Raw genomic sequence first — 24940 nt, 5'->3', positions numbered from 1 at the left:
GACAGTTCATCAGATATCATCAATTCATGCTCATGCTTTAAAATCAGGCGCCATCTACAAATCATCCGACTCCATGCTTAACTCAGCATCCCAAATATAATACCAAAGCGCCGGTGAGTTCACGCACTTCTCAAAGAGCCTTTATCAAGACGGAAAAATACAAATCGTCTCTCAGCGCCTTGCCGCCAACCAGCTGAGCATAAGGAAACGGCTTCGTCTTCTCCGTCAGCGTATATCCTCGGCGAACATAATACTGAATCAACTCCTCGCGCGTCCAAATGACAGTCATCTCCATCTCCGTCAAACCCCACGTCTGCTTGGCATATTCTTCTGCCGCCGTGAGAACAGTGCGCCCGATTCCTCCGGCTTGGCGTAGCGGATTTACGGCGAAAAGGCCAAAGTATCCCACAGTGTTGCTCTGCTTCAGAACCTCGCAGCATGCCAAGATGTCGCCGGCTTCGTCCTGGGCAACAAGGACTGCTCCGGATGGCTCATTGATCTTTGCTAAGAGTCCCTCTTCGTCGATTCGTTGATCATCGACGAGCTCTGCTTCGGTTGTCCACCCTGCGCGGCTGGATTCACCGCGATATGCGGAACGCACGAGTGCGAGGACTGGTGCAAGATCTGCCGAAGTGGCTTTGCGGATGGAGAGTGAGATTGGTGCCATTTTGGGTGGTAGTACGTTGAGTGTGTGAGTACGTGAGAGGTGCGAGAGGTGCGAGCGAGTGAGTGAGAGACTCGACAACTAATACTAGTAGTATGACAGATGGGTTGAGTATGTCGAGCACACGAGACAACAGAATGTGGAAGCAAGTTGCTATTTTGTATGAGACTTCTTATTCGGTTTGATGATTGAGACAATCCAGCGGATGGACATTCTCATTTATAGAAGAGACTCAAATGGGCTGGAGATAAGAGGCCTGGGATGAGTCTTTCTTGTCGGCTATCTCCAAGACATTCTACGGTTTCCATGTCTCCAACAAACATGTCGCGCTAAGGCGTACGCTTGACATTTTTTTGACATTTTCGACATGGCGAAAACTGACTCACGGGAAAAGCTGACGCCACTAAACAATAATGCGTTTCTTTTTCACCGGCCCCTGGAACTCTATGCAACGCTGCCGAGGCGTTCACTAATGCTTAGTATTTCCTATCTGCGCGTTCGGGCGTTTAGAGCAAGACTATGACGCTGAACCAGACGTACAAATGGAATAGTATGGAAAAAAGCGTTTCGATGATATTCCCCGCAAGTCCGTTTTCCTTCCGCCGCAAAACGCCTCAACCTGATTAAGGATAATTCAGTCTACCCGATCATCTACTGCTTACACGGGCGAGGAAAGCACATGGAGCCGCCGGTTTCGGTGCTTCCGGCGTTCTCGAAGGATTCCATGGAATCTCGGCGATCGCGAACAAACTTGGGCCAAGTGTTTGTTAAAACGAGGTACTTTATGCTCTTCTCGGCGTCGTCAAAAACGCCGTGGTCGAACTCTTCCGGAATATCACCCCAATACTGAACGCTGTCGCCTGAAACGCTGTCTTTCTCAGAGACCGACTTGGGAGCCTCGCAGCATGAAGCGACAGAGTCGGCCTTGTTCCACTCGGGGTAGTTGAAGGGAGTTGCAGGATTGACGGCTTGCTTTTCGCCATACATGGATCGCGCGGGCCCCTCGAAGATTGACTCGAGCTTCTTTAACTGCACCGATGAGATATTTATCGGGAATGCGGCGTCGCTAGCGCTGATGTACTCAGTATAGATCCGAAGCGCGCGGTTGAATCGCTCTCGCACCAGCTCCCGCTTCGTGTCGTCAGACATGATGCCGCTGCGGCTGCGGACCGAAGCGGGAAACGACGACTTCCACTCGCCGACGCTTGTTAAAAACGCAATGTTCTCTCCGGAAAAATCCCGCAGGGCTGAGAATTGCTGTAGAGGCTCGGGGTTCCTCTGCAGGACGTATTCGAGAGCACTCAGCGTCAGAATCGACTCGACGGAAGACGTTTGAATCGAACTGTTGGTCGACCTCCATCCGGTCTTGATAGAGTCTATGATTGTCGATTTAGACTTGAACGATCTGATGGCCGTGCCGAGGCCTGTCTTGTTGTTCTCCCACTGCTCAATTGTGTTCAGCGTCTCTTGGCAGAGGGTTTGATGGCACAAGACTTCCCAGCATGGGAGGAAGACGGTGAATATTTCCATTAACCATATGGAGACGGCAATCCTATGACGGTGATGAGCGATTTAGTTCGACGCAGAGCCGGGATCGAGAACATACCACTGAGGAGGAATCCAGTGGTGATTGATCGCTTCCATCCCGGGAACATAGAGGGCAATGAGCCACATGGGTGCTGCGTGAAGTCTATATATACGCAGATCCATCAGTAAGAGGCAGCTGGATTCCATCTGATGTCAAACTAACCCGGATATCGCACACCAAATGGTTTGAGTGCGCCATCCCTGAGTGTCACGAATATCTCGTGCACGCCACAACGTGAATGGCGCAACAATCCAGGCCCAGAAGAGCAGCCACAAGACAGACGGCCACCTGTTGATATCTATGTCAGAACGCAAGCGGCCGACGCTATCAAGCTTCACGGGAGCCCTTAAAGCCGATGTTGCTTGGAGAACTCACCATTCCCATCCTCTGCCCATCTCGACCTTTTGCTCCATTTCAGTGCCGGAAACTTGAGTGCCTGGGATGCCCCATGAACTATGCCATTTGCGGGAGATGAGAAACATGAAGACTGCCATGAATAGCTGCGTGGGCCATTGTTAGCTCGTGGTATGTAAAACTTTAAAACTCCCCGGACGAATGAGATTGGGTGAATATGGCGGCACTGACCTGGAGGAACATTCCAGAGCCGACGAGAAAGACAACCTTGGTGGTGTGATTGAGTCTGCGGAATCTGGTCAGAATACCACCATTGTTGCTGAGCTTGGCCGCAGTCGAAGCGTTGAGAGTATCGGCACGGTCAATGTATTGCTTCTGTCGCTGTGCAACGTGGAGAAAGCGGGTGTTTGAAGCGTGGAACAGGCCAATACCCAGAGGCAAGTATGTGCCCATGATCCAATACTGCGTGTCTCCAGGATATAGCGGCCCCAGGACATACCCCAGTTGCACCGATATCCAGAAGAGGTGGAGCAGAGAGATGGCAGAGAGCGACAAACCGATCCCTCTTATCCTCAGCATCGGCATGTGGCGCTTGTAGATGAGAAAGCCCATGCCCCAGAGCAGCAGCAACGTCCAGCCTGTAGCCCAGCATATCCACCAGATACCGATCCCGTTGAGCCTGGCCGCGGGCTTGGAGTCAGCCGTGAGGCCCAGCTCAGAGCCCATGGTGGCGAAAAGCCTCTGGGGAGGACTCGAAGAGCTCGCGACGAGAAGAGAGCACCAAACGATGCTCTGCCTTGTCGATTGTGGGCCGCGGGTATTTGTGGACGAAGCGAGAGAAGAAGAAAGAAAAAAGCCCAGGGCAGCAACTGATCAAGAGCAAGATGAAAGAACAAGGCGGGAGGAATAGTTTTAATGTCGGTCGGTGCCGCCGTGGGATGTGGAGGTGTTCTTCCGCCTTTCTGGTGACATGGAGCTGAACAGGAAACAAAAGATTGGATGCACTTTTGAGCACAAAGGGGGTGGGTGTTGGGCCAGAATTCTGGGCCGCAACCCGTTCACCCTCCCAACCCTCGTCTCGTCTCGTCTCGTCTCGTGCAGTTTGTTGTTTCGATAAACGCCCCTATCTTGGTCTAGTCTTTGTTTGTGCGAAGCCAAACGTTTCCAACACAAGGATACAGTGGAAGTCTAAACGAGAACCATGGCAGTCAAAAACGGAACTGATGATCACATTAGGTACTTACCATTCGTCTCCGAGTAGCTGAAAATAAAGCACGGTAAACGCCAGTGCTCAACTGACCACAAGCCGCCGATCTCGTTCGTCCAACGTCCCTTAAACCCTGCTTCTGTCACACTGGCCAATGATTCCCGTTGTGGGCGACAAGAAGCGGGCGTCCAAGCTCCCGAGAAGCTGTGAATGGCCCGGCCTCTGTGTTTCTCACGAGTGGGATGGGGGCCGAAATAGCCCTCGAGACAAAAGTTGACATTGTCGGGTCCGAGAACCCTTGCAGGTGCTGTGAGACAAAAGCGATTCCCTTGCGTTACCTTTTAAACTGTCCGTGCTATTCGTTGGATCCTGGGTACGAGAATGACGAGAGTCCGATGATGTGAGTTACACGTTTGCATGCATGCATGTGGCTTCGGGTTGTGTGTGCTTGTGAATAATCTTGTATGCACGTTTGAAGCGAATCTTGGACAGCTGCGATTATTGACGGTTACGTATCTTGAGGCCAAACATGGGCGTCTTGGTACGAACAAGATCTTCTTTACGTGTGACGACGTCCTCGTTGGTCGCTTAATACCACCCTTCTGCAAAATTCGCGATTGAATCCAGTGGATCACTCTATAAGTCATGGCCTCAGCTTCAAAGATATTATGACAGCCGCTCATTTAGACTCGCTTCCGAATATACACACTTGAACAAACCGATATTATACTGGCCATTATTAAATTTGAGTGATGGACCGCCAACACTTGGTTTCTTCATCTAACGTTTATCATAAATACACAGAAAGGGATAGTGTATCACTCAACGGCGTCAATAACTTAGACGTTTCTTCTTCACATTCGTCCGGTTTCCCAGCATAACCCTGCCATCTTTCCCGCGCCTCGTCACATCGCCCTTGGCGCTATTTTGAACTTGTGCTTCACTGTTATGAGACTAGCGGCAGTTGGATTACCCTAAGACAAATTGCTGTCTACTTACGGAGCACAAAGTACGGGAATGGGCGCATTAGGAGTGTTGATGTAGGTGCTCTCTTATTCTTGAGCCCCCGGTGAGTGTTGGAATATCAATTATCGGATAAGTCCCGTTTCTTGGATTATACGGCACAGCAAAGGAAGAGAAAAGCTCAATGAAACACGGCTGGCCTAGGTTGCGAGCACGGGTACGGCTGAACTTCAGATGCAAGGGGTAATGTGTGAACGTATCTGATAGGATTTGTCAACTTCGTCCCGTAACCCTGAGATTGGCCGACTATGATATGTTGTGAACAGCAGTGAGAGCAGGGATCATCCTGTCAAGATTTATCCCGATCTAGGATGAAGGCTGCCGTGAGAGCAGATACAACCCGATTGCGTCGCGATCGCAAGACGGCCTAAGCACCACATTTTCAATTCTGTCGTTGCTAACACCACATGCAAAGTACATGTAACTGGGCCGCAATGCTGTTATTGTCAGTCTCAACCCGCGTCCCGCTCACATCACGTTAGTTACTGGATCCCGGGACTTGACAGGTGACCGATCTTAATGATCAGCCTTGATCTTGCACAACTACCGGGTTTCCGCTGCGCCCGTTTCATTGAGCGGCAGTGAATACAGCAGCTCCTAGTGGGCCTTGAGTCAGTTCAAGTTGTTCGTCTGGTCATCCAATCATTCGTACGAGTACATATGTTCTCATAGCGATACGACCGTTCGTACAAGTATTGACATCTACTTATCTCGGGACGCGGTGAGAGAAGTGATCAAGTCGCCCCCGCAGAGCTACGAGACACGCATAACCCTTGCGTCACAAACAATGCGCTAAGAGTGTTTGCCCAGACGATGGGACTGCAAATCCTCGGTCAGGGACTTGGCGCAAATATAACTGTGCATGAAGCGGGATGTGATGTTGCTGCCGCGGCATGCAAGGGAGAGTCGAGCTCTCAACTCTGTCGATGAGCAGAGGCCCTTTACGCAACACTCCGATTGGTCTCCGATGATCTTTGACAGATGCAATCTAGAAAGAGGAGCACAGAGAGTAGATGAACTGCGCGCTTAGATGATTTCATTCGACGAATAGCTGGGGGCTGGGAGCAGTTGCATGTGTACGAATGTGATACACGTTTATCTAATGCGGCGAGCGGCTACACTACATGCGTGTATTGGTTTGTGCGTCATGAGAAGGGCGGTAAACTGATTCAAGCAGGCATTCGGTGTTATTTCACAGCCATCTTCTGGCAGAGATCAACAGAGTTGTCCCAGCAAAACTGCCCATTGTATTTCTTGCAGTCATCGTCATCAGTGTATTCATCGGGGGCAGCAACACCAACGTTTACACGAGCCATATCACCGATGAACGCGTTCACCAACAATGTCTTCATACTATACAAAAGCATCCCTGTATTACACTAGGTCACCGTCATCACTCTTGATGCAGGGCAGTATTGGATGTTGACTTTGGCGATGGCACCAGCAACCACGTCACCGCCGTGGTAGCAAGAAGGGCAACCAAAATCGGTTGCAGCACTCTTACACCAGCATTGGCAGATACCACGCCTGTGATGATGGGGAACAATGAGCCTCCCATCTGAGCAAAAACAAACACCAGCGGTAGCGCGGTGGAGTGTATGTCTGGCGAGAAAAGCTTTGACCCAAGCGAGATGCCCTTTTTCTCAGAGTTAGACGGTGCTGAAATGAATATGAGACATGCAGAATTGAGCAAAAACGTACAGTTGGGAACAATGGCCCTGTAAAGAAGCCGATCAAGCTGACGGCGATTGAGGCAGCAATGATATTAGGCACCCTAGTGTTCTACTGTGAGCTTGGTTGTCACGACAAGTTCGGGGTTGGGCGAGAGATCTTACAACCAAAATATCAGCTGGAGGCCAATCGCGGCAACGACGTAGCAAAACACCATTCGGCGTTCTCCAAATCTATGCGTTGGCTCTGCTAGTAGCAACCGGCCAAGAAGACCGCCGCCGCTGAAGCCTGCAGGGACATAACCCATTTGCGACAGGTCACCGTGACGAACGTTGACCAGGTATTCCACGACCCAACCGCCAGCAGTAAGGACGGAGCCGAGGTAGAAGAAGAAGAAGAGGCTGAGCAGCCAGACACTGGGCGTGCTTGCAGTCTTTTTGATGAGTTGCGTGGCCTCCTTATTCCTTGATACAGCTTCGTTGGGGGTTTCGGCGGTTTCAGCGAGGGTTCTTCCGCCGGTCTCACTTGTGACAGTCTTTTGTTGAAGCCCAAGAGTCTCTCGGAATGCAACGCAAGTCAGCACAAGGTTGACAACGCCAAGAGCTAACGGGAACGTATAGAAGAGATACCACCGCGAGACATCTCCGGCAGACGCAATGGCAGTGGAAACAAACGGGCCAACCAAGCAGCCCGCCATGTACATGGCGTGAATAAAGGCCAGCCAGCGGTGAGCACCTTTGGGAACAGCGCCGGCGACCCACGAGTTTGCATGAGTATCTTGGAATGCTTGCCCAACACTCACAAGCCAGAATGTCACGACAAACAGCCCAAACGGAGGATCCCAAGATCGGAGAGCGTGAGCCGCAATCTGGAACACGGCTCCGAGGGCAAGCATGGCGCCGAGGTTGAGATATTGGCAGAGATGGGTGTTGGCAAAGGCTGCAAACAGCCAGCCGAGAAAGTTGGCGCCGTAGCTACATTCATCGAGGCCCCTTGTGTCAGCGAAACTATTTTTTTTTTGTTTTGTTCGGGACCAGCTTCGAAGCGGCGCTTTACACTCACACGCTCGATACAATTGCCGTGCTAATGTCATATTCGCGTATTATATAAGGTATCAAGGCTCCGATGCTTCCATCGTTGACGCCGGCTACGAAGAAAGAGAAGCCAGCGCTGATGATCTTCAAGTACACCGACTTGTTGAGGCGTTGGTCTGGCCCTTGCGCTGGTCCGGTCTCAGACGAATCAGCATCACGGCCACTCCCTTGCGTCAAATCGGGAAGCTCAATTGCGCTTTCGACTGCGGTCTCAGTTGCGGTGATGGCCATTTTGCATCGCGTGCTCTCTTGATCGTGAAGAAGAAAGGAGTGGCAGAACCTCGCTGGCTCTTTATAGCAAACCTTCAATAGTCATACGAGGCAATGCTCGCCTTGCCTTTAGCCTGCAAAGCCGGGGTATTTCCCCGAAACAAGGCGTAGATCTCCCCGCATCGCATCGCGGAGTGTCGGAGTAATTGACCTTGTGGCCATCCTCTCTGCCAATCCTGTTCCATACAGACATGCAATACGGCGCTATCCAGCGTATTTCTCCGTCAGTATCATGTGTGTGCTCGGCTAAGCCAAGGCAATCACTCATACTTTCTTTCCATTGAATCGGAAGTTAAAGGATGTATACCCGTGTCGTTGCTGCAATTACGTTATAGTAACAACGATTGAAAGGATAGGATTGAGGCACATGATCACAGAAAATTCTTAGGTGAGAAGGCTACATGTACCACTTTGTCTATCACGGAGCAGAGGACAGTTCTCTAAGCATATCGCTACCAACAAAGATTGCCAAGAACCGAGTTGTACATGTATTCGGACACACTTGGACAAGATTCGCTCTATATAACAGGTTACAAACATGCTGTATGTACGAAAACATGATTGAACACAAATTTGAGCCTTGTATGATGTGTATTATGTACCAGAGCAGAGCCCTGGATCAGTTAAATATGCATTATACACGCATCCTCCAAGGGTGCCACTTCCTCTCATCATAATGGCAGAGCATTGATCAATATCGACCGTCTCAAGTCAGAGACTTTCTATTCATAGCCCCTCCGTCAGACTCCCTGAAGCCCTCTTCCCAACGAGCCCTTAAGCTCACTCCTTTGCCAGGAGCTTTATCTTGTCGGGAATTGAGCAGTCTAACCGCAGATGTAGCGCTTCACGACGTTGTGTGTATTACCCTTGCAGTCAATCTCCTTCTTTTTCACTGGGGCACAATTCCCATAGAGCGAATTGTCCTTGACACGTCGAAGTCTTTGCGGTTTCTGGGCATAACCCGTCTTGGGGTCGGTGCAGCCCACGAGGTAGTAATCAGTGCCATCGAGTCGAAAGTTGCGATTGCACTCACGCCCGCTTTCTGGAGCTATCGCAACATCAACGGTACAAGGGTCTAGCCCTTCGATCCAGGCGACGTTGAAGTGAGTGCCACCCTCTCTGATCTGGTTACCGATGGCGATGGCGCCGTGGACGACTGGCAAGACCGTAACTGAGAGGCAGAGAACGGCTTGAGCGATGGAATTGGTGAGATGCATCGTGAGATAAAGCTTCAGTATGAAAGTGCTTCGAAGGGAATTGATTCTTGAGATGGGTGATGGAATGACATTTCTTCAAACGGGAGGGGATGGTTCTACTATTTATGAAGACAAACCGACCCCAATCATTGACTGGAGCTCCATTCCTTCATCCTACGACTCTTGTCAAAGCCTGGATCTTTGGTGATTGGCACATTCGTGTAAAGAATTGGAGGACCAATTGCCTCTTTTGATGAGGCAGTGTAACCATCATCTCGGCTTGTTCCAACACATTTCAGCGTGGTTGGCGTTTGATGTGTACTTTGTTTCATTATGAAACCAGATGATGTCAAGATGGCATCAGGGTGCTAATATTATCGTAATATTGGTCAATCCTTTCACTAGACGAACCGACGATGCCGAACAATTTAGATCCCTAGGCAGACTTCACATGTTTAAGCTTGTTTTTATCACTATATAAACGGAAATGATCGTCTGCCAACAGATTGTGGCGATGCTCGTCGCTTCATTTATCCTGTAAAGGCAACAACCGAGGTGTAAGACAGAGGATCAATCCTGTAGGATGATCATGCGGAGGATCGACTAGATGCGGGACAGCCCCTGCATTAGCTGGCATCAAGATGGAGATCGACCGGAAGTCGGTCATCTCATAGCTATCATGTGATCCGGCATCTTTCTGACGGAGATGGGATCGTGGCCTGACCTTTTGTCAATCGTCTTGGCATACTTTTGGGTTTAACTTGCCCTAGCAAGTAGAGGTAAGAAAAAGCGAGACTGCAAAATAAATAAGTGCATACTTTCATGAATCTCAGCACCCAATCAGTCTATCAAGTAGTGTTTTTATACTCCGCAAGGGAACTTATACCTGATATTCAGCTAGCACCCGAATTATAGTATATAACAACAACAGCATTTACTAAAGAAGACATGAACATAATAGAAGCTACTAGAGAAATATAAATATAAGAATAGTTAGTTTAAAATATATAAATATAGTAGCATATACAAGAGACATATGAATATAACAGCAGATACTAGAGATATATAAATATAATAGCAGATACTACAGAAATATATTAGATACTTAAAAAACAGGCTTATAATTTCACGCGTCAGTGTTTGTAATCCTCGGTCCTGGTTTTTCTGTCCCCCGCTTGCCTATTTAACCGATCTTAACCCCCGTCGCTTCTGTGACAAATGTGTTCTTTATTATAGATCGTAAAGTGGCAGGCAATGTTAGACTGAAGTTGTTTCATGCGGACTGAGACGAAGCTGTCCATAAACTATATACAAAGTAGTTTTGGCAATTACGAATAACCTCGATCTCACTCGATTGCATAGGAAACAAATTCATTTGAACTGTCAGAAAGTGTCGGAAGCATGACACACCTCAGCGTGCATACAACAAATTGTAATTGAGAGGTTTCCATCTCAAAATCTTCAGTTCTCAAGCCAGAATCTCTCAGTACTTGGATGCTGTTCCTGAGGCCCAATGACTGTTCATTTTTGCCTGCGCACGGGCCACGATATCCGTTTGCTGCGTTGGTGTTGTGAAACTCGAGCGTTTGTTTGTCTGGCAGCTGTTGCTCCGTTCTCCAACCCAAGAGCGCAGACTGAACAGAGGTAAGCTTGGAGATTTCTCAGGCATATTTCATGAGAGAATTACTTGCTAATTTCTACGTAGTATTCCCTTCAGAGAGAATCTCTCCCGGCTCTTCCATGGCATTTCGACGATTCCCCCCGACTTGCGTTTTGGAGGTGGAGCGGAAATTTCGCTCGTTTGCAGTCTCCAAACTGACCCGATGCGGTGGGATTCCTCATTTCAAAAGCCTACAGGAACTTCCAGTGCAGACAATTCGCGACTCTTACTACGACAAGTCGAGTCTCCTCTCGTCGGCTGGAGCCTGGATCCGGAAAAGAGACGGGCAGTGGGAAGCCAAAATTAAAAAGGGCGGATCTTTTACCAATTCGAGATTCGAAGAGCTCAACAACGTTGACGATATATCGGCGTACATCAAACGCACCACTGCCATCGACGATCCCGCAGCACGAAACTTTGGTCTTGATCCCATTGCCATCTTTTCCACTACGCGCGAATCGTGGATAGCCGACGACGAGTTCCATATTGTGCTCGATACCATGGACTTTGGTCACCAAGTTGGGGAGGTCGAGCTGCAAAAGTCCTTGGCTGGCGAATCCACTGAGCAGCAGAAGCAAGATGAAATGCGGGTGATGGATGAGAGGGTGGCGGCCTTTATGAAGACGTATGCATGGGCGTTTTCTGAAGGCCAGCCAAAGGGCAAGTTGACGGCATATTTTGAGCGTCAGCGGAGAAATTCTGCATGAGAGGCGGAAAGCTACGGAATCATGGGGAACGGCGAGATGGCATCTTCTAACATGTGCGACACAACTATGCGTGAGCCATTGTTGATTCAGGCTACAGCATATTTGCTGTCAGACCGATCGCCAAGGAAGATGCGCGAACAAACAAGATGGAAGATTGTTGCTATGGATGTCTCAATTGCTCTACAGATGTAATAGAAAGAGTAGACGAACAATTGTAAAGTATTCAACCATATCATGTATGAAATCCCCAACATGGCAAAGATATTGGCATCATATGGGAATGACTCTGTCAATAAAACACACAAGACACTATTGCTGAGATCCAACAGAAGATATTCCGTCAAATCACCACTCCAGCTCTTTGTTGTCCGTAGAACAAGATGGCTTGTTCCAGTCGTAGACCCCTCCCCGTTCAACGAATGCCTCTTCATCCCAAAAAACTTCTTGAAGAGCTCGCCGCACGCCAACTTCCAAGATGGACTTTGATGGCTGCTGGCCATTTCTATCCAAGAAACGCATGTATTCGTCGAGTATGAGGTAGGATTTCGCCATCAGTCGGTTGGGCTCTGGGACGAGAGAGGCTTGGCTGCCATGTCTTTCACAAAAGCGATCAAATTCGTCGTCGGAAATGGTGAGATTGTGAGCGTTACGAAGGGTCTTGTCGGAATCGTTTTCTCCAGCCACAATGAGAACTTGGAAGCACTTCCATCGGAATGGCTGAAGCATCGTGAGGTGCTCATTCATATCCTCCAAATGGTTGAATCTATTCACAACTGTGTTGAGCTTGAACTTGATGTTGTATTTCTGGCACCAAGAAGCAATCTCGTATAGTTTGCGAACATTGTCCCCGGATCCTCGTCCAATCTTTATGTTTGTATCTTCGTCGAAGGAATCGCAGCTGACGGCTAGAATGTCGATGTTGCGGCCATGTTTTCGAAGAAAAGTTTCTTTGACCAAGCTTCCATTGGTAACGATAGAGACGGATTCGAGTTGGAGTGTGTCTTTGCAAAAATCTATCATCTCCCCTAGAAACTTTGGGTAGAGAAATGGTTCTCCGCCGGCAAAGTTGATCTTCTTCATCCCCGCTTGCTTGAGGAGAGCCAAGCCTCTCTTGGCATTCTCTGGCTTTTCGATGTGAGAAGTGGTTGCTGTGTGAAAACAAAAGAGGCATTCCTTGTTACACTTGCGTGAGAAGTGATAGTTGACAGATACTGGAATCTTTCCAGAGCGAACATGCCATTTGACAGTAAAGAACATGACAGTAACAGTGAGAATCAGAATGTAGATGGAGAGATCCATGTTGAAGGTGTTGGATTTGGTTGACTTAGTATTTGGATTTTTCACAGTTAGTCTAAAGTGAATACAATGTAAAAGAGGAGAGAGAAATCGGCATAACAAACGGATTTCTCTCCCGCTTTTAAGGAGAGCAACACCCCCACCCGTGCCCTATTGTAGCACCAACTCTTTCCCCTCCTACACAAACGGAGCATCGATCCTAGATAGCGGTGTGTTTTGACTACAACCTCTATAAGGTCATCATGGATTCCATCAAGGGAAAGGTAATTTTTGTGCTCGGTAAGTCGACTCGATATACAAATCTCTGCGCGAGCTAACGCATCTCGACAAGGCGCCCCTGGAGCAGGAAAGGGAACGCTCACCAAAAAGCTCGCCCGAAAGTATGGATTTGAGCATCTCTCCATAGGAGATCTTTTACGAGAAATTGTGGCATCGCCAAATGCAGATGACACAGTTGTCGGGTATGTTCGACGCGGAGAGCTCTTGACTACGGAGATGCTCTTCCCGATCTTGGAGCCGCACGTGAATGCAGGCGGCATCACTATCTTGGATGGTTTCCCTCGATGCCTTGACCAAGCAAAGGCATTTGAAGCACAAGTACGTCTTGCAAACTCAAACTTGTGAAGTGGCTGGCTACGTTTCTAACATTGTACTACTGTAGTTTCAGCATCCTACAGTTGTTCTGTTCTTCGACTGCCCCAGAGACAAGGCCGAGGTTCGAGTGCTCCACAGAAAGCAAGGCCGCGAAGGAGATAACCTCGAGACGTTTAGAAAGAGATATGCCGAGTTTCAAGAATTGAACCCTTCTCTACTTGCTCACTACGAGCAGGCCGGAAAGCTCATCACAGTAAGTGAACTTCTGGGATGGCTGAACAACTCTTTTCTTTTGTTTGCGGCTAACTGGTGATAGATTGATACCAGCGGTAGGTCCAATAGTTCCTATGGAAAGCTGCTGGATGCTTTGGAAGTTAGTCGGGAATGGGCATCCCTGACTGAGGAGTAACGTGCCACAGGGTACAAGATGCTGCAATGTGATGTTACGGGGAAGAGAGCACACATCTTGATACCTCATCATCTCATGGGAGGAATTACTAGCAGCTGGTATAATTTTGGGGCATAGCTAGCCAAGTATGCTCCTCCACACACCAGCTATTAAAGCACACCCCGAATCCTCATTGCGAATACCGCCACAAGGAGCTTCCATCCTTCAAACTGCTATTACCCTAAACTTTTAGAGATACAACAGTGCAATATTGATGACCGTTGTCATCCTTGGTACAATGTAGCGCAGTAACCTCTCCTCAGGACATGGTTTAATCTTCGTGTATGCATGTTACCGAGAAGTACGTAGCCAACATGGGTACGGAAACGCTTACTATTGGTTTGGCTACAAGTAGCATGCCGATAGTGGCTATTCGATGCGGTAAACTACATGTACCCAGCCGCATAGTTTTCTGGGTGGCTTACAATCGGTGTTACAATGGGTGGCCTACAATGAATAAATGACAAGTGGGCAGCCTATGATAATGAATATAGGCTGTAAGTAAGCATGTTTGCTAGTTGTCGGCAACCCAGGTTAGCCGCGGTGCTACAAGTCAACTCTCATGAGTTTATGAGAATTCCATGAACAATTATGTGCACAAATATTGCTACATGTCAGAAGCATGATGCTAGAGAAGCTGAGAAGATAAAAGCCAATGTATCTTGATTTGCTTAACCCCTTCTTCAATTACACCCTCGGGTGTGTATTAACGTTGCTATGAAGCATAAATACGCTCATAGACGTATTACATATATTAGCACCCACTTACTAAGGTTCTCAGCACTCTCAAACCTTTCTCCATCCATTGAAACGCAAAATGCCCTGTACTCTGATAGCAGCGGAAAGTGGCGTATAAAAGTTTATATGCGCCTCCCTTATCTAGGTACCTCTACAAGGTTCAGAGATCAGTAGCAGCCTTTTAGTCACTACCCTAGGTACTTTGACAAAATGGCTGGCACCTCGGTCCATTCAAAGATAGTACAAGATACTGACCGCATGGTTCAATTGAACAAGATTCGAGAGTCAATCCTACATCGATATATCTCGGTCCCATTAACTCAACTGCAGAAGCCCCATTATATTATCGGTTTGAATCCGAACAATTACCCACCATCCACCGCAACCCCATAAACCCAATAATCCGAAAACGTGAACCACTAGACCAGTAACCCAAGTATCCCCATCGAAACAACAGTGATGAAGAATCCTTCCAAAAGAATAGAGGATTCACTCCCGTTCATTCTCCCCACGTCGAATTTCTGTGGCCACCCACCAGTCGAATAAAGACTGACCATCGGTTATCAGCCCTTGTGATCGCAATTCAAAGATGGCGCTCGCCGCCTCGTCCAGAGTCAGTCGGTCAGTCCATTCGCGGTCTCTTAATTGGCACCAGCAGATGGCTCCGGAAGCGCAGAAGATCCTATAGACATTGGCACCTTCATAGAAGCGACCCCCTGGCAACATTGTTAGACACGCAAGTACGATTCTTCGGTAAACACCGTGTTCCATGTCATTAAGCGACTTACCAACGGGCCGCAATCCCGCCAGCAGGGCTAATCAAGCAGTTAGAGATTATTCATATCAGAGGCAATCAATGGGACCTACCGAACTCTTCAAACTCTTCATCAGAAGATTCTACATCTTGATGATCGGGATCCCACCGGAGCAGGTCGCGGTGGCGAAAATGTGCGTTTGGCATCCTTGCGTACACAGGTCGTGGTAGCCTTAGATGTAGATAGAACTAAGGCGATTGTTATTGTCAGGGAGGATTCACGGGCATGAATGAGGGCGGGGAGATCCAGCTCTTTTGTATGCAACAGAAAAGTCAGTTTGTTGGGTCCTTCAGGAATTGCAACGGTAGAATCCATAAAGTATAAGGAAGATATAAGGATACAATATGCAAGGCATGTTTTCCTATGGCTATGCGAGTAAAAAGTATGACTGTGCCACATTAATAGGAGATCCTTAGTTGATCTCATGGCAACTTTCTCCGCCGCCATCGCAGCATTTGCAAAAAGTATAAGAACCGGCATCGCCACCCGTTGAGACTCGCGTTCCTGTCCCTCACAGGTCCAGCCAGCTTGGGCGGATTACCGGTATCTCTTCAGCAAGACTTCCGCTGCATCTCCAAACCTTGACTTCATCATGGTGTCGCGGACGGTTTCGGCAATATACTCATTCCCCTCTGATGGGCGAACGTCGTGGACGCAGTGGCTCAACCCCATTGCGGCGAGCGTGGCTAAAACATGAGCTCGACTCTCCGGCAAATGTTTAATCAGCCAATTCAAGATCCGTAGCTGTGCAGAGAAGCGACCATCTCCAGGGAGAAGCATCGTTCCTGTGGCGCCCAAGATAGGCTCTTCGTTGAGCGGACGAGCCGTCGGCTTTGTAGAAGCCCCAGCGCTATCGCCGCTTAATGATCTAATGGGAGACTCAGCCACTCTTGCGGAATTAATGTTCCAAGACGCAGCGGTGCTGACGTTGTCGCTTGGTTCGGGAAATATTTGACAAAGCCGTGATGGTCCGGGATTGTCAAAGTAGCACCGGCACGTAGAGAAAAAGGGCGCGTTATAAAAGTCAACCGCCTCCGCGGCACGAGCGGCGCCGGCAAGGTTTTTGCGCAGTCGTTCCATGCTGATCAGAGCCGTAATGTATAGAGCAGCCTCTTGCACCAGAGCAAAAGTATTAGAATTCGCATCGAGATCTTTGTGAGCATCGTTGGTTAACCCAAAAGGAATGTCTAGGCCAATGGTTGTGCCAAGGTTCAGCCCATATACGTCTGGGCCTTGGACATGGGAGATGCCAGGTCGATATGATTCATCACCAACTCGAAATAATGCCCAATCGAGAATATTCTGCGCTGTGGGAAAGTTGTCCAGGGACCAGTGATAGCGCCATGCAATTAGGTCCAAGAGCATGGACTCTAGCTGCGCTTGAAGATCCGAAACTGTGCTTGGAGTCTCCTCACGAATGACGTCGGAATTACCCGCGACCCATTGAGAGCGCTCATTGAGAACTTTGTCAGTCTTTTGGAGGAGAGCGGGAAGACTGGAGATTATGTCGAGAAGCTTGTTTGTAGCAGTCTTTGTCTCGGGAGACGTTGACCACGGCACTATCCTCCACCGCTCCTGGTCGAGAAACGTGCCCTGCCTTTGAACAAGCGCATTGGCAAGCTATAGACGTTGATCAGTATGTTGCTGTGTAGAGATTCCGAGAGTTGTTGTCGTGGTAGCTCACCATTGTGAACCTGCAAGACTCGAACACGGGCAGAATCGAAGGGTTTTGGAAGTATTCCGGCCCGCAATGTTCTAGAATGCGAGCCAGCCCTTGGTGGTGAATGAAGCGGAGATCGGAGTCGACGGCAATCTGCGCAGATGCATTGATTAGCGTTTTCGAGATGTCATTTATGCCCCGGCACAGACATGTGACAGAGCGTCATGGCGCCCGAACTCACCGCATACGATCCCATGATGGATATGGGCTTGATGAGAGCTGCCAACTCCGGTTTGGATGATGTGGTGAGCTTTGTTTGCAACTTCTGGAGGGCTGTGCCATAAATCCGTCCGCTTTTATGCTGTAGGCTTTGGACCTGGTGATCTCGACCAAAGATTCCATATGCCAACGCACGAAGGCTATCGTAGCCTAGCTCGTCTCTCTGCTCAGTGAGATGCTGACGCATCGGGGTATCTTGAAGCAAGATGCTGTGAATATTGATCCAGCTGTAGGCATCGAAGAAGTAGGAGAAGGCAATGTTGTCGATGAATGGATCCAGGCTTGGTTGGATGGTCTGGCTGATCAGAGCTTGCGGTAGGTGAGTATCGAGATTCTGTGATTGTGATGCTGCAGCTGCTGGTGAAGCACCGCCGGTGATCTGCCGCTTCTGGGGTTTCTTGCGTCTACATTTCCCGCCTCGGTCATGGCCGTGAAGTTGAGAATCATCGTCATCATCATTTTCGACGGGCTCCTTGGTGGGATAAGACCCTGATTCGCCTATCTTGACCAAGCTTGAACGGCCCGGCTGTTTGCTCAGCCCAACTCCATGGCTCTGGATTCGGAGGATTCGCTCGTATCCCAGGCATTCATATCGAGACTTTTCGCACTGGCCACAAGACGGCTTCCCCTTGTCACACTTGATGCGGCGACGACGACATGTATGGCAACTGGCGCTGGTTGGCTCTCTTCCCATGTCTCGGTGGACTGGTTTGTATATTCGCCGAGGCTGAAGACAGATTCACACACAATGCCACTATCAAATATCTGTTGACTCGGATCACGGGTAGTTGCCGTGAGACTCGCCTCATCACGTGAAGGGCAGGCTTCCACCCTTGACTACGTCATAAGCACATGCATCAAGGGTCCAAGGGTCCAGTCTATTTTATCGTCAAGGAACATTGGAGCCGTGAATCAAGTCGGATGCCGTGAAATTCTCGAGGAAAGCATTATCCAGAATTTCGCGCACCTGTTCACCGAAGGAATATTTCAATGGCAGATGATATGGATGGGTCTCGCAGAACCTGGACGTAAATGGAATAAAGTTGAGAGAATATGAACGTGGCACCGGCCCAAGACTTTATAAATCGCATCAACCAACACTCCGCTCACGGGCTTCAGTTCAAAGATGCAGAAATAACCCGATCTGGCTGGCAATCTTATGGAATAGAAAACATGGATTCAATCATGATTGCTTCGACAGAAGTCGCACGAAAGTTGCCAAAGGTCGATCGCTGTAGCCGCATGCACCAGAACCCCTACAAACCCCTAAAACGCCCCTCCACTTGGGCACCCGAAATGCAGCTGCCAGACACCAATTGCCTGTTTGCCTGTTTGTCTCCAGGTCGTTTTTAGGGGCCTCTTTAGCGCTAGAAGTGGCCTGGAATTGTCCCCGCCAGCATCGGGCCAAGCCGCAACAAGTTTCAGGCCGGAATCGTGCTTACCGTCTAATAACATGCAACTTCAACTACGTGTATCAACCCATTTCTCTACATCATCATCATCATTCGCACAGCTGGTCGTCAAAACCTGTACCCGAGCCCCCCCTATTCGTAACAAAAGTATCTGTCGTGAATATTTACAAACCATCATTCGCCTGTTTCGATTTGCTGTGACGTCTCTTGTTCACCCAGTTGGTTTCGACCATCCACGCCAAGCGTCGCCAAAACTTTCCCTCGTTCTTAGCCCTTGACTAATTGACTAATGCGCCTTTTCGCCAAAACTTGACCTCAATCTCTGCGATAACAGTCAATGGCTTGCGTTTACGACCTATACGGCTGGAAGGGGCACAGCATTACCAAGCGACTTTCGTGTTTCGTAGTCTTGTTTTGCGGGGCTTTGTAATGGGCAAAATAATTGATGTGATGTCGTTGAGACGAGTCAAGCGGCTCAAGTTGACGGAGATATAAAACCAGAGACAATCGGCGTCATTAGCATCAGCTTTATCATTACACAAGACATTAACTGAATAACCTCCCATTCTCACTTTTCTTCACAAACTCTCACAACCAGCAATCGTAATGAAGGAACACGTTGTCCGCTACCCTGGTCTGACTGCCGCTCTCGAGCGCGTCGACTTCAGCGGCAAGACTGTCCTCATCACTGGAGGTGGCCACGGCATGGGCATCAACATGTCCGAGTCTTTTGCCGCTCGTAATGCTGTCAATGTCATTATTGTCGGTCGTAACGAGGGCCGTGTCCAGGCCACTGCTGCTAAGCTCGCCGAAAAGTTCCCCAAGACCAAGTTCACACCCTTTGGCGCCGACATTTCCTCCAGGGACGATATCAAGAGACTCTTCGACAGCATAGATGCCCCTATTGACTATCTCGTGAACAACGCTGGGTATATGAGCACACCGGGTTCATTCCGAGAAGCCGATCTTGACGAGTGGTGGTCTGGTTATACCATCAACGTCTTCGGCACCGTCAACGTCACCCAGAACTACCTCAAGCACCGCGCTACCAAGGGGGCCAGCACTCCCGGCGTTGTTATTACTCTCAACACCATTGCCGCGTATGAGTTTGATCTCCCCGGCCTCACATCCTACGGTTCCACCAAGGCTGCTCTTGCCCGCTTGATGGAGTTGATCGCCGTCGATGTCCCCAAGGATGTCGCCCGCTTCATTTCTATCCACCCCGGTGCGGTTGCTACTGACATGGGCCACAAAGCTGGTGTCATTGAGTCTTTGACCGTCACCGAGGCTTCTCTCACTGGTGATTTCACTGCCTGGTTGGCGTCCGACGAGGCTAGCTTCTTGGGCGGACGCTTCGTCTGGGTCAACTGGGACGTCGATGAGCTACTTGCTCGTAAGCAGGAGATTCTCGACAATAACATGTACAAGACTGCCCTTGCCGGTGCCGAGACTAACCCCTTCAAATAAATCATTGTATAAAAGCATACTTGTCTAGCAGGAATAACATCAACACCGATAGATAGCAGGAGTTGTGGGTTTTTAGACCAATGGAATCAGAGTTATGGGCGCTATCGATATAGAATTTAGAATTGCATCAATCTTGAACTGTATTGTAGTTGTATTTCCTTGTTCCCTCTCTTGAGCATGTTACCGGCACCTGTCTTAGAGTCTTAGACTTGAGTCGCTGTACACCTGCTGGTCGCTTGTAACAATGCCAGCCAGCAAACAAATAATAATCCGAAGATCCAACAAGACTTAATAAGGGGCATCTTAACAAGGACCTCCACTAACCCCCACTCTGGTCTGGAATGGGGCTATCCCAGTCTTCTTCCCTGGCATCAATAACGCATGCACTATTACCCGAGATCAGGTGAAGAACGGGCTTACGGGACATGGTATAATTTATAACATTGGACCAGTGGGAAGTAACTCTCTATTTATAGCTACTTCTGGGTTGTATCTGACACTGGAGTTCATTGAGAAAAGTAGAGAAAGATTTCCCAGAGGAAGACAGCTGTGGTGATAACATGTAACTAGCAACAATAAGACAAAACTTCGGTGTAGAATCACTGCCATCGTGATCATCTCTTTAACATTTTTTCCATTCTCTTCAAATCACCGTTGTAATGGAGTGATTAGAATGGGCAGGAAATGCTTCATAACAAAGTAACATATCTTGTTGGCTCAAAAATCAGATTCCAGTAAAGCTACATAGAAGATAGACTACGTCGTAGGGACACAACTACACGCCTACCAATGGATCTGGTTTCAGAGCAAGCTTAATATATGAGCGGCTTACACATACGAGCCAGATACACTATCCCCTATAAAAGAACCATGGCCGTCTCGCATTCGTATTACTCCGCATCCACCATGGAACATGTGCAGCATCTAACTCGTCTCAACCATAGTAGCCAAATCGACGCCGCTGCATTTGCAGATGCACGATCTACGTAGTTTCTACTAGTAGCTCTTGGTAACAATGGGAATTGCACCATGGCTTTCCTGTATTCATACACAGATGGTGCTTCAGCGAGTCTATATTGATCACGTTGAACGTATTGAAAGTAACATCCAGAATGCCTGCGTCAGCAATGCATCTTGTAGACAAACATGACTCGCCAGCGGACTCTACTCCGCAGGTCAAACGGTGTAAAAGCCCTCTTTCAGTAACCGGGTTTTATAAGGCAAATAAAAGGGCGTTGAGATCTTGCCCGCAGAGTGTCATACTAGATCCATATAGATGGAGATGTCAGCCCTTCCTAGCCGATTACACAGACGGAACTAGCATGAAAATATCTCACTATATCGTTTTCAAAGCCCGTCTATTTCTCATTGTAATCGCTCCTTTAGCAAGCAATATTCACCAGCCGAGTCCTCCTTGTCCCCCGCCAACCCTCGCCCAACAAAGCAAAGCCGGCCCATCTCTTGCTCCCGACCGAGCGGGCGGCCAAGGTTGGGCTGGAAGTTTTTCGCGAGGATTTAAAGCCACAGAAGGCCAGCCAACCCCGGCCCCCAGCCCGATGCGGCCTAGCAAGCTGCTTAATATAGCATCAACAACGTGCCAGCGTGGGAGCCATTCGCTCGGGAGAAGAAACCCCACCGGCTACTGCTCTCCTGGGACGCTGTCGTGGAGTTGCTGGGAGCAGGTTGAATCCACTCGCCGCGTGCTCATGTGCAGCAGCTCGATGGGCTAGTCAACAGATCGGGAAGAGAATCGTTCCTTGGCTACCCAGAGTTGTGCCGCGTCTGGATCCAGCTTATGGGATTGGGCATGGCGGCCTCTTGTTTGCTTTCAGATGGTATTTGGAATTGGGAATCTCGGAATCTCGGCATCGAAGGACTTGGCTGGAAGATGGTACAAAAGGACGTTGGTGGCGCGTCCATCTGAAAGCCGGATCCTCGGTCTTGGCCACGAGCAAAGAATCAAAGCGGCAGCATATTCCAGTCTTGAATTGTTTGATATACTCAATTCCACTCCTTAACAGCTACAATGCGTGCTACAACTCTCGCTACCGCCGCCGTCATGGCGCTGGCTTCCCAAGTCAATGCAGAGACGATCCGAATCGATGTTGGACAAAACAATGCTTTGGCCTTTTCCCCTGACAGTGTGACGGCAAAGGTCGGGGATATCCTCGACTTTCACTTCCACGCCATTAACCATTCCGTTGTGATGGGCGACTTTGCGAATCCTTGTGCTCCGGCCAAGACGGGTGGCTTTTTCTCCGGCTTCATGCCTGTTTCTGGGGGCAGTGGAGAGGCGGTACGTTAAACCATACACATTCTCAGGGCATTTCTGTGTTTTCCAACGAGTTTCTCATTCGAAAAATACCGATCTCTGTGTCTGTATGCGTTGGGATCTCAGCTGACGGTGTTTCATAGGACGAGAGCTTCCAAGTCAAGGTCAACTCCACCGACCCCATCTTCTTCTACTGCGCACAAAACACATTCTCGCACTGCAAAAATTCGGGAATGTCGGGGGTGGTCAATGGCCCCAGTTCCGGCAATACTCTTGCGGCTTACCGGAGTGCTGCCAAGAATGTGAAGAGTGCCTCGAACCCTGCCTCGGTCTTTGGTGGTCAACTTGTCGCCGACACATCCAGCACCACGACAACCTCTGCTCCTGCTGCCGCCACGACTTCTTGCACTGTCAGCAGCAACACTGGCAACGGAAACGGGTATAAGCGATCAAACACTTGCTCCGGTGCAGGCTCTGTCCAGGTTTCCCTTGGCATTATTGCCGCCTTCACTTTCGGCATGGCCATCCTGCTGTCCTAGGTTGGTTTACGGATGGAATAGGAATTTCCTTTCCACGGTTGGATACCCAGATTGACATTCTATTTGTACATGATATAAACGTAATGAATAATTGATCACCTATACATGAAGCCTATTAAACAAATCTCTTGATAATGTGAATCATGATTTGACATCAAGATTTACCGATGACTCGCGGGAATATATCAAGGCGTAAATAATGTACAATTCATAATTTGACACAAAGGAGGACTCCTTATCTTTCATGCCTTTACGTGTACTTGCGTGATATCAAGTACCAGAGAAACAGAGGTAGTAGATGGAGATATTAGTAAGAAGAAGGCAATAGAGATTGTTCCTAGGATAACGTAACAATTCTATTATACACTGCTTACATCACCATATAATAGTTAGTTACCAGAACGTCAGTGGCCAAAAAGTCAAAAGCGTTGTCAAATCACTATATCATAAGCATTAAGAAACTAAGAATGATATCATGTACAAGTATCTTTATCCATTTACCAACATATGATAATCCCAGTTGATTATAACATACATACGGAATAACAATTACAAGCCGGCTGCAATCTTCTTCTGGAAATTTCCATTCTTCACAGCCAGCTGAGCCTCCCAAAGCATAGCGCCACCATAGTTGGGAAGATTCATGTTCTTCACATCTTGAAGAGAGCTGACCAAAGTATCGGCATCAACGTAACCCTGGTCTCCATCAGCGCCGCTGGCCAAAGCCCCGATAAACAGGGTAGCATTGCCAATGCCGCTGCTCCATGTCTGAACAGAGTTCTTAAAGTCAGACTGCGCAATGTTACAATCGCCGTTGTTGTAGAATTGAACCCAGACGTAGTCAAGCTCCTTGCAAACATCAAGAGGCTCTGAAGCATCGGGGAATGGGCACTGGGGTGCTGCCGTGAGGTAGTACGTCTTGCTGGTGTCCGACTGGAAGTTGGATCTGAAGCGTTGTGTCATGGCCAAGTAGCCGGTAGAGTCTCCGGATTCGTTGTCTGAACAATGTTAGCCATGTTGCCCATGTTACATAGGCTCAAATTGCATACCCAAGTCGAAGCCATCGAGCTTGACATCGCCGAAAGGACGAAGCTCGGCGTTTTCAGTGCCGCCACCAAACAAGTTCCAAAGAGTATCGGCAATCTTCTCTCCATCAGAGTCCGATTGGAGAGTGACATCGGCATCAGCACCACCAAGACTGAGAATAACCAGCTTTCCAGCAGACTGGCACTGCTTGATAGCATCTGCAATGCCACTGCCGTCCTTGAGCCCAGTCGCGCCAGCACTCTGCTGAGCATCGGACGTGTTGTCCAAGCCACTCATGCTGATTTCTGGCCAGCCACCGGCAGCAACGAACCTGTTAAGGAAGGCCAGGTTCACAATGCCGTAAGAGTCGTCTGAGCAGACGTCGCTGAGAGTTGTGCTGTCATCTTCAGCACCCCAGTAGATGACCAAACGGGCGTTGCCAGCGTCAAGAGCACGCTTGGCGGGCAGTGCGTTGGAAAAGGAGGCCAAAAGGCCGGTAATGGCGACTGCGTTGCGAACAAACATTTTGTAAAGAGAGTGAAAGTTGGGATCAAAGAATGAAATGAATAATGTGTATGTACAACTTGGGAATGCCTATAAGAGCGGCAAAAAGAATGTGATATATACAACCCTAGAGGGGATGTTGTTGTCCAATGGAGTATGATGAACAGATACATGTCGATGAGATGTATACGATGTTATATACGTTTTCAATGTTCTTGACTTTTGCAGAATCTCAGTGTCGTTGACGAATTAACGCTACTTGGCAGGTGCCATCTAAAATTCATAATCCATAGCTACGACACGCCAAATAAAGGATAGAAATGCAGATCCGGAGATTCTTAAGGCACGGGTACTACAAGCTTAGCAGCTTGAGTTGTCGATCTTTTCTCGTATTAGCGCGGACGTGACGCTAAAAGGCAGCCGTGTTGTTAGAATGAAACGCGCAATAATCTGGTC

At 48.7% G+C, this 24940-nt stretch overlaps 11 protein-coding genes across 11 annotated transcripts; 4 read left to right on the top strand and 7 right to left on the bottom strand.

The window, feature by feature from the left end:
* Window positions 1–130: 130 nt before the first annotated feature.
* Triagg1_2718 (uncharacterized protein) lies at window positions 131–667 on the bottom strand (the record flags this gene model as incomplete). Its single annotated transcript, XM_062896930.1, has 1 exon — window positions 131–667. The coding sequence occupies one exon, from the start codon at window positions 665–667 to the stop codon at window positions 131–133; it is 537 nt and encodes a 178-aa protein (XP_062758335.1).
* A 648-nt stretch (window positions 668–1315) lies between these two features.
* Triagg1_2717 (uncharacterized protein) lies at window positions 1316–3332 on the bottom strand (the record flags this gene model as incomplete). Its single annotated transcript, XM_062896929.1, has 5 exons — window positions 1316–2216; window positions 2271–2354; window positions 2415–2576; window positions 2628–2752; window positions 2838–3332. The coding sequence occupies 5 exons, from the start codon at window positions 3330–3332 to the stop codon at window positions 1316–1318; spliced, it is 1767 nt and encodes a 588-aa protein (XP_062758334.1).
* Window positions 3333–6023: 2691 nt separating this feature from the next.
* On the bottom strand, window positions 6024–7832 carry Triagg1_2716 (uncharacterized protein; the record flags this gene model as incomplete). Its single annotated transcript, XM_062896928.1, has 5 exons — window positions 6024–6189; window positions 6234–6472; window positions 6538–6610; window positions 6672–7481; window positions 7570–7832. 5 exons carry the CDS (start codon window positions 7830–7832, stop codon window positions 6024–6026), a joined length of 1551 nt encoding a protein of 516 aa, XP_062758333.1.
* An 863-nt stretch (window positions 7833–8695) lies between these two features.
* On the bottom strand, window positions 8696–9088 carry Triagg1_2715 (uncharacterized protein; the record flags this gene model as incomplete). The annotated part of the gene is made up of 1 exon (XM_062896927.1): window positions 8696–9088. One exon carries the CDS (start codon window positions 9086–9088, stop codon window positions 8696–8698), a length of 393 nt encoding a protein of 130 aa, XP_062758332.1.
* A 1719-nt stretch (window positions 9089–10807) lies between these two features.
* Triagg1_2714 (uncharacterized protein) lies at window positions 10808–11434 on the top strand (the record flags this gene model as incomplete). Its single annotated transcript, XM_062896926.1, has 1 exon — window positions 10808–11434. One exon carries the CDS (start codon window positions 10808–10810, stop codon window positions 11432–11434), a length of 627 nt encoding a protein of 208 aa, XP_062758331.1.
* A 345-nt stretch (window positions 11435–11779) lies between these two features.
* On the bottom strand, window positions 11780–12733 carry Triagg1_2713 (uncharacterized protein; the record flags this gene model as incomplete). The annotated part of the gene is made up of 1 exon (XM_062896925.1): window positions 11780–12733. The coding sequence occupies one exon, from the start codon at window positions 12731–12733 to the stop codon at window positions 11780–11782; it is 954 nt and encodes a 317-aa protein (XP_062758330.1).
* A 239-nt stretch (window positions 12734–12972) lies between these two features.
* Window positions 12973–13733, top strand: Triagg1_2712 (uncharacterized protein; the record flags this gene model as incomplete). The annotated part of the gene is made up of 4 exons (XM_062896924.1): window positions 12973–13009; window positions 13062–13327; window positions 13398–13577; window positions 13641–13733. 4 exons carry the CDS (start codon window positions 12973–12975, stop codon window positions 13731–13733), a joined length of 576 nt encoding a protein of 191 aa, XP_062758329.1.
* A 1266-nt stretch (window positions 13734–14999) lies between these two features.
* Triagg1_2711 (transcriptional regulator family: Fungal Specific TF) lies at window positions 15000–17958 on the bottom strand (the record flags this gene model as incomplete). Its single annotated transcript, XM_062896923.1, has 6 exons — window positions 15000–15226; window positions 15299–15325; window positions 15378–15472; window positions 15867–16945; window positions 17010–17138; window positions 17227–17958. 6 exons carry the CDS (start codon window positions 17956–17958, stop codon window positions 15000–15002), a joined length of 2289 nt encoding a protein of 762 aa, XP_062758328.1.
* Window positions 17959–19282: 1324 nt separating this feature from the next.
* Window positions 19283–20143, top strand: Triagg1_2710 (uncharacterized protein; the record flags this gene model as incomplete). The annotated part of the gene is made up of 1 exon (XM_062896922.1): window positions 19283–20143. One exon carries the CDS (start codon window positions 19283–19285, stop codon window positions 20141–20143), a length of 861 nt encoding a protein of 286 aa, XP_062758327.1.
* Window positions 20144–22169: 2026 nt separating this feature from the next.
* Window positions 22170–22954, top strand: Triagg1_2709 (uncharacterized protein; the record flags this gene model as incomplete). Its single annotated transcript, XM_062896921.1, has 2 exons — window positions 22170–22439; window positions 22559–22954. 2 exons carry the CDS (start codon window positions 22170–22172, stop codon window positions 22952–22954), a joined length of 666 nt encoding a protein of 221 aa, XP_062758326.1.
* Window positions 22955–23503: 549 nt separating this feature from the next.
* On the bottom strand, window positions 23504–24505 carry Triagg1_2708 (CAZyme family GH18; the record flags this gene model as incomplete). Its single annotated transcript, XM_062896919.1, has 2 exons — window positions 23504–23952; window positions 24004–24505. 2 exons carry the CDS (start codon window positions 24503–24505, stop codon window positions 23504–23506), a joined length of 951 nt encoding a protein of 316 aa, XP_062758325.1.
* Window positions 24506–24940: the final 435 nt, after the last annotated feature.

Source organism: Trichoderma aggressivum (genome assembly GCF_033847375.1).
Source record: "Trichoderma aggressivum f. europaeum strain CBS 100526 chromosome Unknown scaffold_007, whole genome shotgun sequence".
Classification (NCBI taxonomy): domain Eukaryota; kingdom Fungi; phylum Ascomycota; class Sordariomycetes; order Hypocreales; family Hypocreaceae; genus Trichoderma; species Trichoderma aggressivum.
The sequence above is the reverse complement of the archived record's forward strand: the minus strand, read 5'-3'. Positions and strand labels throughout refer to the sequence as shown.